Source organism: Vespula pensylvanica, chromosome 12 (genome assembly GCF_014466175.1).
Source record: "Vespula pensylvanica isolate Volc-1 chromosome 12, ASM1446617v1, whole genome shotgun sequence".
Lineage (NCBI taxonomy): Eukaryota > Metazoa > Arthropoda > Insecta > Hymenoptera > Vespidae > Vespula > Vespula pensylvanica.
In genome coordinates, this window is record NC_057696.1 from 2429603 (window position 1) to 2442771 (window position 13169).

Consider the following 13169-nt stretch of genomic DNA (forward strand, 5'->3'; position numbering starts at 1 on the left):
GAGAAAGAGAAAGAGAATGAGAGAGAGAGGGAAAAACGTTCATAGACGCGGTGAACTCGCGGCCAGAGTGATTAATGTGAATGGATGAAGGAACGAAAGAACGAAAAATAAAAGAGAAACAGCACAAATCTGGAACGAAGTGCACCTTCGCCATTAATTTTCAGACCTGTTCCAACACCAACCACCATCACCACACTACCATCATCGTCTTTTACGTTCTCTTCGCAATGGCCGAAACAGAAACGCGAATGCGTTTTCCTTTTCGAAGCCGACGAATATGAAAGAAAGAAACAGAAATATATATATATATATATATATATATATATATATATATAGAGAGAGAGAGAGAGAGAGAGAGAAGGATAGGGTGAGAGGGAAACGTGAAACTCGCATCGATCGAGCGTAAGCAGTAGCAAAAGTGGAATGTTTAGCAATCGGCACTCTTTTTCGTATATAAATCGAGATTTCCTTGAAGGAAATATTTTAAATTATCTTTGAAATAAGTTTATATGTATATATATGTAAAATGTAAAGTAAAAAAAAAAGGAAAATTGCTTTCGACGAAAAAGCTCTTTTCATCGAAACGATTTAAAATATATTAAGCTCGTATATCGTCGATTAATGTTAATAACAACAACAGCAGCAACAACAACAACAACAACAACAACAAGCACAATAACAATAATAATATTAATAATAATAATTCACAATCGTGACCGATCAAATTCAACATTTCGTACATCTCACGTATATTTAGTTTTATTTCGTTTCGTTTCGTTTCGTTTCATTTCGTTTCACTTGCTTTGCTTGCTTGCTTGCTTGCTTGCTTGCTTGCTTGCATGCTTGCTTGCTTGCTTGCTTGGTTAGGATGGCACGTGTTACATAATTAACGATGAATTTTCATAACATGAATATGAAGCGCGGCTAATGAGCGCATTAGTATTTGCTGGGCAGCATGTTTTCCGTTCTATATATATATATACACACACATATAATATATGTGTGTATGTATGTGTGCATATACGTCAGAGAGAACCGAACCGAACCGAACCGAACCGTATCTAACTGAACCGAGTATATAAATTCGATTTTGCATAGGCACACTCGAACGGATATACGTCTATCATCATCGTTCGTTTCTATGTCCCACAAACGCGGAATTATCTCCGCTTAAAGCGGTAACGACGCGGATCAACCTGGCATTCGATAAGAATTATAACTCTTTTAAAATCAATCTTTTTTTTCTTCTTCTCTCTCTTCCTTTTCCTTTTCTCTCTTTTTCTATTTTTTTTTTTTTTTTTTTTTTTTTTTTTTTTTTTTTTACTTCTATCGGACGACGGAGAAGAGGGTGTGTCTCAAACGCGGGACAAAATAAGAAAAAGAAACGAAATTTTTTTTTTTTTTCTTTTTTTTTGGTCATTATCAATGTTCATCGTCTGATAGAAGATTATTCTTCACTTGAAGTTCGTATCGGTAGAACGTTGTTATGTCGCGATATATTCGATTACTCGAAATTCGTGAAACTCTTTTCTATTTCTATTTTATATTTTTTTTTCTTTCTTTTTTTTTTTTTTTTTTTTTTAATGGAGAACGAATAAAATAATCTTGTCTTTTCCTTCTTTTTTTTTTTTTTTTTTTTTTAATGGAGAACGAATAAAATAATCTTGTCTTTTCCTTCTTTTTTTTTTTCGAATTCATTCAACGCAATTGCTTAGTGTCATCCCCCATACGTATTATTTCTCTCCTCTGCGCATTTTTTTTCTCCTTTATTTTTTTTTTTCTTTTTGTGTTAAATGAAAAAATTCTTCCAACCGTCCACTTTATCACGAAACGCTTCTTCGAATATTCACCGAAAACCCCCCATATTTTCGTCGAATATTCTAATATTTTTCGTTTGGTTGCGTGACCGAAACGATCCGATAAGCACGTCAGCATCCTTTTCTCTCTCTCGCTCTTGATCTCTCTCTCTCTCTCTCTCTCTCTCTCTCTCTCACTCTGTCTTTCTGTCTCTTTCTATTTCACAAACCTCTCGAAGCGTATATACTTTCTTTTTCCTCGGAAATGTTTGAGCGAAACGAGCTTTTTCAAAAGTCCATATACCTTTTCCAGAAAATCACCAAATACCTTTCGTAAAACGTGACCATTTATTCGAAAATCTCGTGACTATTAGGTTCGCTTTAATGATATGGAAAAAGAAGAAGAAAAAAAAAAAGAAAAAAGATGAAGAAATAAGAGGGGCATACACAGACAGGGAGAGAGAGAGAGAGAGAGAGAGAGAAAGAACGATATGAAAAATTTCTAGTAACGATCCTTGAAAATATGGACGACTTCGCTAACGAGACCAAACAGAAATATCAAAAATTATTGTCGAAAAAAGATTTCCGAACTAGGATCTTATTTCTTGAAAAAATTTCTGAAAGAAGCAACGATCCCTTTTAGATTCTGCAATTGGCGTAATTATTATGTACTATTATTACTATTATTATTATTACTTCAGAAGAAGTTGGATATAAACGAATATATTTATTTTTCGATAAGATTTCATCCATCCTCCTTAAATCTTTCTCCGCGAAAAACTCATATTCCAAATTGACCGACGAATATGCTGCATATATATTTTCTTTCTCTCTCTTCCACCCTCTTTCTATTAGTATCATGTATCCCTCATTTACCAGCAAGGTTTGGATAATTTTTTTTCTCTTTCTTTCCTTTTCGTTTTCTTTTCGTTATTTTTTTTTTTTTTTTTTTTTAAGCAAAAGGGGCCAAGTGCTCGAAGGAAAATGGATGGTCCGAAAGTCCGTGAGCTTTTCTAAAAACGTTATGCTCGTATTTCTTTCTAACCCTCTCCCTCTCCCTCTCCTTTTCCCTCCCACCCTATCTCTCTCTCTCTCTTACACACATATACACGGTCTCTTAAAATACTGCCTTAAAAAAAGGATGCTACCCGTTGCTAGAAATATGCAGAAAGAGGGAAAGACAGAAAAAGAGAGAGAGAGAGAGTAGCGGAGTTCGTACGTCATTTCGAGTTTATTCGAAAAGCGTAATTTTTCTTTTTCTCGAAGCTTTTGAATGAAGACGACGAGATAAAGAGAAAAGAAAAGTATGAAACCTCTCTCTCTCTCTCTCTCTCTCTCTCTCTGTCTGTCTGTTTCTCTTTTTCTCTTTCTGGTACTCGTTCTATGAGAAACTGATATTTTTTTCCCTTCATTTTTTTCTCTTCCTCTTTTTGTTATTTTCATCTCAACTAACGTTGAATCAACGGCTAACTGTAGGCAAACGAGAGTACGCTTAGTGTCGTCCGCTTTTATAAAATGTCGCACGGTTAAGATAAGCGTTTTCTCGTTTTCCACGTTCGTGCGAAAATTGCTGAGAAAACCCTAAAAGAAAAGAAAAAAAAAAAAAAAGGAAGAAAAAACTCCTCTGTCTAACACTTCACGATTCGTAACGCGGTTACCGACTGTGTTCTATCGATTCTTAAAAAAAAAAAAAAAAAGAATTTATCTTCATCTATATATATCTCTTTCTCTCTCTCTCTCTCTCTCTCTCTCTCTCTCTCTCTCTCTCTCTCTCTCTCTTTGTATTTCTCATAAACCATTCTTTATGTCATTCCATTCGATCGATGCAAATCGTTTATCGATTGAACTAATCACTCAGGCCGATGAATAAATGAAGAGAGAAAAAAGAAAAGAAAAAGTATGGAAAAAAAATATAAAAAGAATAAAAATAAAATTAAAAAGAAGAAAAGAGAAAAATTCGCGAAACATAGTGAACGAGTGGTGGAGTAGAGGGAAGAAAGACGGTGAGAGAGCGAGAAAGAGAGAGAAAAATAGAGATAGAAGATGAGGAAGAAGATGGAACAGGTTGGACCAATCGAAAACGTCGGTTTATCCTCTTTCTCGAACGATTTACGCGCTAAGTTTTCGTGGGAGGAAGCATATCGTTTATCACGAAGAGAACTAATAGATAACACGATGGTTACGTGTTCGAGAAGATTTTCTCTCTCTCTCTCTCTCTCTCTCTCTCTCTCTCTCTCTCTCTCTCTCTTTCTCACACACACAGATACCACTCTTACCGAGAGAAGCTCTATTCGATTTTATCGTTCCTGATCGGCTGGCAAGTCCTACACCCAACATGTGAATCCATCCCTCTCATGATTTTCTTCCTTCTACCCTTCGATACTCTAAAAACTTTTCAAAGTAGACACACACACGTTCCTCATACGGAATTTACACCCATTGATCTCAATCCCCTAGCGATTACAACTTCCAAAAATCTAAGGTAAGAAAGAAAAACATAAAACTTTACTTTTAAGATCTAATCAAATTCGTTCTGGTTCAATAATCGATATAATATAATAATAAAACGAGTACGTAAATCGTTGAGGTGTATTATCGATTTATATTAAATAATGAAAAGAAAAAAAAAAAGAAAGAATATATATATATATATATATATCGTATGAGAAATAAAGAAACAAGTGTTCTCTCTCGATATTCTTATAACATCGATTAATACGATTGATCGTTTAAAAATAGTCCAGTAGCGTCTACTTTTAAAAGAATTCGACGTATTTTCAAGAAAAGGTATTTCGTAAGAAAACATCGATATGGAGAATGACTTATGCATGCTCGTGCTCTCACCGTCTCTCTTTTTCTTTTTCTTTTTCTTTTTCTTTTTCTTTTTCTCTGCAGATCTTCGTATAAATGGTTTTACGATACAAAGATGTAGCCAGCCCATGAAGAAGACCAACTGGACTTTATGCGATGCACCATGACGACTACTTTATAGTATCCTTTCTCACGGAAATATTCGCTTTATGGAGTGTCGAAGATATATATGTATATATCTCTCTGTCTTTCTTTTTTTTTTTTCGTTATCTGGATCTCCATGGATCGAACATGAACAAAGATAAAGCCATAGGGTTTTCCCTTTATTTTCTTTGAACGACATATAGGTACAACGCATTCAGGTCATCGCATGAAAATTAAACGCCTTCATGTGTGTGTTTATATATATATATATGGAGAGAGAGAGAGAAAGAGAGAAAGAGATATTTTACTCTGTGCGTGTGTATGTATAGGATGCATAGTAAAATTACATATATTACTAGCAGCTCACGTCATAATACATACATATATCCATGTTCTACGAAGGAGACAATGAAATATATATATATATATATATATATATATATATATATAATGAAACCGCGATAAGATTATCTCTCTCCTTTCAAAGCTACCTATACACGTAATTTCAATTTAATTTCGTTAACCTCCATGATTACGTTCATACATAATTATCAATATTCGCTTATATGATACATATACATATATAAATATATATACATATTTCGCTTAATAAACATAGAACAAAAAAAGGAAATAGTAGAAAAAAAAAAAAGAAAAAGACAAAAGATCGATAGACGAAAAGTTAATTACGATAAATTTCATTCCGATCGATTCTGATGGAATCTATCGATTTTTCTCGATCTCGAAAAATATTAGAAAAATACGATTCGAAAATTGACGAGGAGAAAGATACGTGCAAAAAAAAAATAGAGAAAAAAGAAAAAGAGATAAGATTACTTCTCTCTTTATTAACTCTGAAATATCATTTCTACTATCTCTCTCCCTCTCTCTCTCTCTCTCTCTCTCTTTCGACAATATCCGACAAAGCAAATTCCCGTTCGAATGAAATTCCCGTGGATCCAAATCGCAGAGAGAATTCATTTTCATGTTAGACAGACAGAGAAAGAGAGAGAGAGAGAGAGAGAGAGAGAGAGACGACAACGAGCTACCACCATACTCGATATGCTCACATCACAAGTAGCAGCAGCAGCAGTAGTAACAGCTAGCAGTAGTAGTAGCAGCAGCAATAGCAATAGTAGCAATATAGTTGCAATAGTAGCAACCAAGTGAACCAGACTGCACCCTTCGCACGAGTCAGAGTAATCTATCCTACTCTTGTGACGTATGCTTCCGCGTCCCTTCTACCTCCCTTCTCCTTCTCTATCCCTCTTTCTCGTCATTCGACTTATCCGAATTACCAACACGAACCAACCACCGATTTCGGCCATTAATTCTAACTAGATATCAAAAGATCGAGACGTCTATTAAAAGAATTAATAATATGGAGAGTCGATGATCGTTCGTAAAAATTTCATCATTAATAATAACACATTTAAAATTCAATACTAACGAGATCTCGTAGAAATATAAATGTTATCGCATTTAATAGAAATTTATCGAACGATTTAATAAAGGAAAAAAGCAAAATTATTTTAATAATCGTCATATAAAACGTTAATGATCGTAATTATAAGTATTAATAATAAAAAGTATCCATTAGAGTGGTAGAGTTGGGAAAAGAAATTAATCGTTAAAGATTATACTTAAAATTCAATATAAACGATCCGATCATATCGAATAAAAATTTATCCGGGAAGTCTATAAAAAGAAAAAGCAGGAGGAAAGAAGTATAAAAAGAAGAGAGAAAAAAGCAACGATTTTTCAATATCAATGAACGATAAAAAATAATAATAAAAATTGTAAATATTTAACTAGAGACAAAGAGAGAGAAAGATAGGTAGATAGAGAGGGAGAAAGAGAGAGAAAAGAAAAAAAAACGACGATATAATAGAAATTTCGATAGAAAATCCAGTTTTCTTCTTATTCGAAGCACTCGACGGATACTATCGTCTCTCTTTGACGTTCACCATTTTCTATCTAGCTATCTCTCTCTTCTACCCTTCCTCTTTTCCTTTCTCTACGCCACTGTACCATCTCCTACGAAGTTCTCGCGATTCTCTCGCGCGATATAAGCCCCCGACATCAAAGAGTATGCACTGCTGATGGTAAGAGAGAGACAGAGAGAGAGAGAGAGAGAGAAAGAGAATGGCGTCTTTTCTCGCCGAAAATTTCCGGACGTTCTTGTACCTTCTTCGAGCTCGTCATCTCGTCGTCTTTTACCTCGGTTAAGATAATGGGTCGAGGGAAAACAATTGCCAGAGGGGGTCGAACAAAGAGGAAGAGGACTCGATCTTTCACCCTGTTTCTATACAGACGTATACACACACACATATACTCGCTTATATATATATATATATATTTTCACTCACTTCTTACTCAAAGAGAATAAACCCATGCGATCGTTAGAACATCAACGTGAAATTTGTAAAAAAAAAAAAAAAAATAAAGAAAGCCAGAAAAAAGAAAATAAAAAGAGATACATACTTGTGAATCCACGTTGTATATAAACTAGCGGAATTTTGTATGCCTGAGCTCGTGAGTATGTGTTAGTAAGTGTTGTATACGTTTCTCTTATGTAGGTACCTGAATTTTCTATACTTTAGAGAATATCCAACTATTCGTTTTGTGTAAAAATATAGAATAAATTATGCGCAAGAATTTTGAAATTATTTCCCCTCTCTCTCTCTCTTTCGTATTACGTTGGATCAAAAAAAAAGTTACATATTTAACAATTTTCTATCCGAACGGATAGAAGTTTTAATTGAATGAATTAGTATCGCCATATGAAAGACTCTTCTTTTCACGAAATTTTTTTTACTAATTTCTATTCCGCCGATCGAATTGACAATCTCCGTTGATAAATATTTCGAAAAAAAAAAATCGAATCAAATTAAAGAAAATAAATAAATAAACCAAAAACAAAAAAGAAAGGAAAAAAAAAGGAAAAAAAGGAAGGAACACAAAAGAAGAAAAATTTCTTCTCTCGAAAAGTAAACAAACTTGAAAATACGAAGCAGACAGAAAAGCTAACAAATACTGTGGGTGATGCAGACAGTAAAGAATCGAACATGAATCCTCCCCTTTTCCACCATCTCCTTCTCCTCTTCCTCCTTCTTCTTCTCTTTACTTTTCATCTGTGCCAGAAGTAGGAACGACGTTCGCCCTGTTTTCTCTCAAACATACACACCCCCTGTGTTCAAGACCGCCTAGTTCGCTTTCAAAAATATCTCGACACGTTTTTAAAGCTAACGGACGACATCGACAAGACTACTATTACCACTACTATTATACTTATCTACACATCTACCAACACGACTACTATTCTCGTAAAAATCGTAAGAAGAAATAGAAGAAGAAGAAGAAATAGGGATTGAATCTTTCGACTAGCTCGGGACTTTCTAACGTTTCCTCTCCCTTTTGTGTACATATTGGAGGTTGGGAGAGTTGAGAGGAGGGTTGGGGATGGGATAGAAGAAGACGATGTTACGAGAAAGAGGAAGAAATCATCCTGGTGACTCTCTTTCTCTCCTCTACTTTACCCTACAAGTCCAACGATATACAAACACATTCGTCACTGTCTCCCATGGGATATTACCCCGTTTACTCGAAGCAAAGCCGGCAATGACGTAAGGAGAAGCCGTAAGAATCGAAAAAGAGTCACAACAAAAGGTACCAAGTAACACATCGATATCCACCCCCTCCTACATTTTCCTCCTTCCATTCGGAGTTTTATGGTAAATACATACGAAAGATTTTCACGGGATTTCAAAGCGAACGAACTTGTATACGCGTATATATTTATATATATATATATTGTATGTGTGTTTATGAGTGTTTGTGATACATATGTACGTATAGATATATACGAATAGACGTTCATGTTCAATGTTCAAAATTTATCATTGTCGTTATCCGTCTCTCTCTCTCTCCCTCTCTCTCTCTCTCTCTCTCTCTCTCTATCTCTCGACAGATAGAAATTTGGCCGCAAAGCGAATAGTTCAGCTCTCGCAAACTGACTGTCGATTAATCGGGGGAAAACGAAGGGGAATATATATCGTGACGTTAATAAAACGAAGGGATGTCTCGGGTCGTCAGATTCCCACTCTTTTTTTTTTTCTATTTGGATTATACATATATATATATATATATATATATATATATATATATATAAATATATATATATATTTATATGGTTTTTTTTCTTATCTTTTATATTTTTGTTATTTTTTCGAACGAGATAGAGACGGAACGAATGGATCAGAGAAACTAAGCGAGAGAGAAAGGGAAAAAAATATATATATACAGAAATATATATGTATACATAAATGTATGTATATATCAAGACGACGTCATAGTCGTGGATGGTGGTAGAGCCGTGTAAAAGGGATACATTGCTTTATGGCTTACCATCATCAGGGACGCGCTCGTCCCTCGAGCGTACTGGAATTCCGGGACACTCACCTGAAAACAAAAGGAAAAAAAACGTTATACTCTTTTTACTCGTCATCAAAAGTCCCTTGTCGTCGTTTTAAACTCTCTCTCTCTCTCTCTCTCTCTATATATATATATATATATATATATATATATATATATATCACTCTATTTTTCTCTTATACACACACTCTCATTCATCCCTTTCCTTCTTCTTAGTAAAAAAAAAACTCGTATTATATCTTTCTTATTCTTCGTGAGAAAAGATCTAATCGGATGTCAAGTTTGAACGATTCTCACTAGACATATATATATATATATATTCAGATGGATAAATAGAGATGGAGATAGAATTCGAATTATACTATAGTCATTTAAAATACTCAAACGAATCACAATCGAAAATCGTAATAGTATTTATCTAGCTCTCCGCACGAACGATTACGCGTTTAACCATGCGATTTCGATACCCAATGGGATATAAACGCCAAAGAATGTATTTGCACCGGTCAAGTGGACGCAGTAAAACGCGTTTCTCTCTCTCTCTCTCTCTCTCTCTCTCTCTCTCTCTCTCTCTCTCTCTCTCTCTCTCTCTCACCTCGCTGTATTACCGGATGCTTTATTTCGTTCGGTACGTTTAATCGCTTCGAATAATGGCTTTTCCGAGTTTTCAAATTGAAATACAGGACTTTTAAGTTGATCAAACGAACGAATGATAAAAATATTTTTTAATTCATAATAGAGAAATTATTAAAGAAAAATTAAATGAAAAAAAAAATATATATATATATACGTGTATAGAAACGTAAGAACAATATTTTCCTTCTCTCTCGATTCTTTATAATTCTATTCTTCTTTTTATTTCTTCTACTTATTCTACTTCTTTCTTTTACTTGATTCCTTCTATTACTTGATTTCACTGTAATATGTAATTCCTCGCATTTCGAGAATAAAGCATTATTATTACTTTGCCTACTCTTCTTCCTTCTCCTCTTCACTCATCTTTCGTTCATTCCAAATATATACGCACGCACATACATACACGTGTATATATACACTTATTAACGCAAACAATGTACTATCAACAGTTTATGACTTTACTACTACAATTTCATATCATAGTTTACTTTTTCCTTTATATATTTCCTATCCGCACGCGTATATTCACTCCTTTATGCAAGTTCCTTTGGGACTTTCTATATCGAATAAGACAACAAGATAAAGAGAGAATGATAAAGAGAAAGAGAGAGTATAATATAAACTCATCGATTTATTTTTACGCCTAGAGTATCAATTAAAAAAGAAAAAGAAAAAAAAAATTCGATATATAAGTTCGATATACAGAACAAAAATATATATATATATATATACATATTTCGTGTACAATAACGTTAGATTTTAATTACACGTATATGAACGTTTTATCGGTAAAAAAAAAAAGAAAAAAAAAACGTAAAAATAAGTGATAAGAATATAAAAAAAAAAAAAAATAGAAATAAAAAGAAGAAACAAAACGTGTCGAAAATTAACAAATGAAAAGGAAAAATAATAAACCTATGCGAACTTATCGATAATATATTTCAAATTCGAATAATTCACCGCCGGTGTCCCGTTCGTTGAAAGAGAGGGGGTTGAGAATGGGAGACGATCCCTGAAACTACGGAAACCAAATCTCCACTATAGAATTTCCACGAAGGTTGGGTTGAAGGGATAGAGGGTGATACTATACTATAGCATTTCCCGTTTCTATATAGAGATACGTTATATATATATAGTATACATATTATAAACCATAGCTGGAAACACGCTTAAAATTTTATCCGTAATCTCCATTCGAGAATAACATATACATATATATACATACATACATACATACATACATATATATATATATATGTATATAGATACATACACGTAATAAATACATAAATACATATGTAGATCGTAGAGCAAAATCGAGAAGGTGGATAGATAGATAGGAGAATTGGCCGGAACGGAGCTCGTTTTCGCACTGTGTAAAACGATATCTAGCTGTACATTAATTATCCTGATAATCGATAGAAGGACGGATGTCGGTAGGGCGGAGTAAAAGAGAGAAATAGAGAGAACCAGAGAGAGAGAGAGAGAGAGAGAGAGAGAGAGAGAGAAGTCACGAAACGAGGTAAAACGATATATTTTCTACGATGTCTACCTACCTCTACGTATATACGTACATACGTACGTACATACATATATACGTATGTACAAGAATATATGAGGCATACGGTCGGTAACAACAGCGTTTTAATTCGTCGTCGTCGTCGTCGTCGGTTCATACGAGCTAAAATACTTGAAGAAGAGAAAAGAGAGAAAAAAAAGAGAGAGAGAACGCGACAGAGAGAAGACAGAAAGAGAGAACTGTTGGAAATCAGGTCGGACTGGATTTGCGTTTATGAATAAAGACGCGTTTTCGCGTCGGCCTCGACGAAAGACTCGTGGCTTGTCCCGTAGTTTTCGTGCGACAGGAAAGAAGATAGAGAAAAGGAGAGTGAGTGAGTGAGTAAATGGAATAAATAAGAGAACAAAAAGTGGGAGAGAGAGAAAGAGAGGGAAACTTTGTTGTCGGTCGTCGTCTCTCTCTCTCTCTCTCTCTCTCTCTCTCTCTCTCTCTCTCTGTCTTTCATGTGTACTCTCTCGTTGTGTTTACATAAATACTGAAACAGGATCGATAACAACATTTTATCGCCTTGGTCACGCAACTCCAACGATTGGCTACACGTTTTTCCTTCCAGTAACTCTCCCACCCCTCTTTTCTTCATCTACCATCTCTATCGTCCCTACCCCTACTCCCGTTTTCTCTACTCACTCCTAATCCTCACCCTTTTTCCTCTTCCTTCGCTTTTAACAGCCTCGAATCGATAAAGATCCGTTCGGTTTCCTCACGCTCGATGGATTCGCGATACAAAAAAAAAAAAAAAGAAAAAAAAAAGAAAAAAATAGATTAAAATATAATAAATAAATAAATAAATAAATAAATAAATAAATAAGGATCGAGATTCGAGATAGAATATTTATGAAATATATGTAATTTTTTTTTTTTGTATATAGATATATAAAAAATTAAAATAAGGCTGGCGCGAAGAAAAATGTTTCGATCGATTGAAAGTTCTCGTGCGTGCACGACGTAACAGCAACGTGTATGCATATTATTATGTACCCATATAGCTTTCAGAAAATAATGAAGCAAAAAAGAAAAAAAGAAATAAAGAGGGATAAAAGAGGAAAAGAAAAAAGAGAAAGAAGAAGGAGAAGGGGTGAGAAGGAAGGAGAAGGGAAGAGAGAGAGAGAGAGAGAGAGAGAAAAAGAAAGAAATTAGAGAAACCATCTCTCGTAAAATACATATTGCGTTTTTTTTTCTTTTTTTTTTTTAATTTTCTCGATCTCACATTTAATCAAAAGTTTCGATTACTTCCAAGATAAGACAAAAGGTGTATGTAGATACAAGAGAGAAAAAAATACGAGATTATGTTAGTATTAAGAGAAACGATTGAAATTATGTATTTATATATATTATATATACATATATATATATATAGAGAGAGAGAGAGATCCCTATACATATATATATATATAGGAGAGAGAGAGAGATAGAGTTAGAGAGAGAGAGAAATAGGAAAACGTTAGAATGAGAAAAGGGTGAGTTAAAGCGAGGAAAAGCAATTTATCTTGCTGTATTAGCAAATGGATGATAATGACGATGCCTTAAGAAGGAGTAAGTAGACAAAGATAGAAAATACGAGATGTGTGTGTACGAGAGAGAGAAAGAGAGAAAGAGAGAGAGAGAGAGACAAGCTTCATAAGCAGCTGCAATTTCGAGCGAAGGAAGAATACGTAGGATACTTGAGGTATCTTATATATCGTAGACAATACGTATGTATAGACAAATATTTCGAAACGTTCGCTTCGAGACAGAACGTCTACTGTCGAGAAAGGGAGAAAATAGAGAGA

General features: G+C 34.4%; 1 protein-coding gene across 12 annotated transcripts in view; it reads right to left on the reverse strand.

The window, feature by feature from the left end:
• LOC122633572 (polypyrimidine tract-binding protein 1) overlaps positions 1–13169 on the reverse strand; it is a 305402-nt gene that overhangs the window by 137934 nt on the left and 154299 nt on the right. For 8 of the 12 annotated variants that reach the window (XM_043821593.1, XM_043821590.1, XM_043821587.1 and 5 more), the window contains one exon: positions 9159–9212. The exons of the other annotated variants lie outside the window; for them this stretch is intronic. In XM_043821593.1, coding sequence (XP_043677528.1) covers positions 9159–9212 — 54 coding nt within the window. The remainder of the gene's footprint in view (positions 1–9158; positions 9213–13169) is intronic. 12 annotated transcript variants of the gene reach the window in all.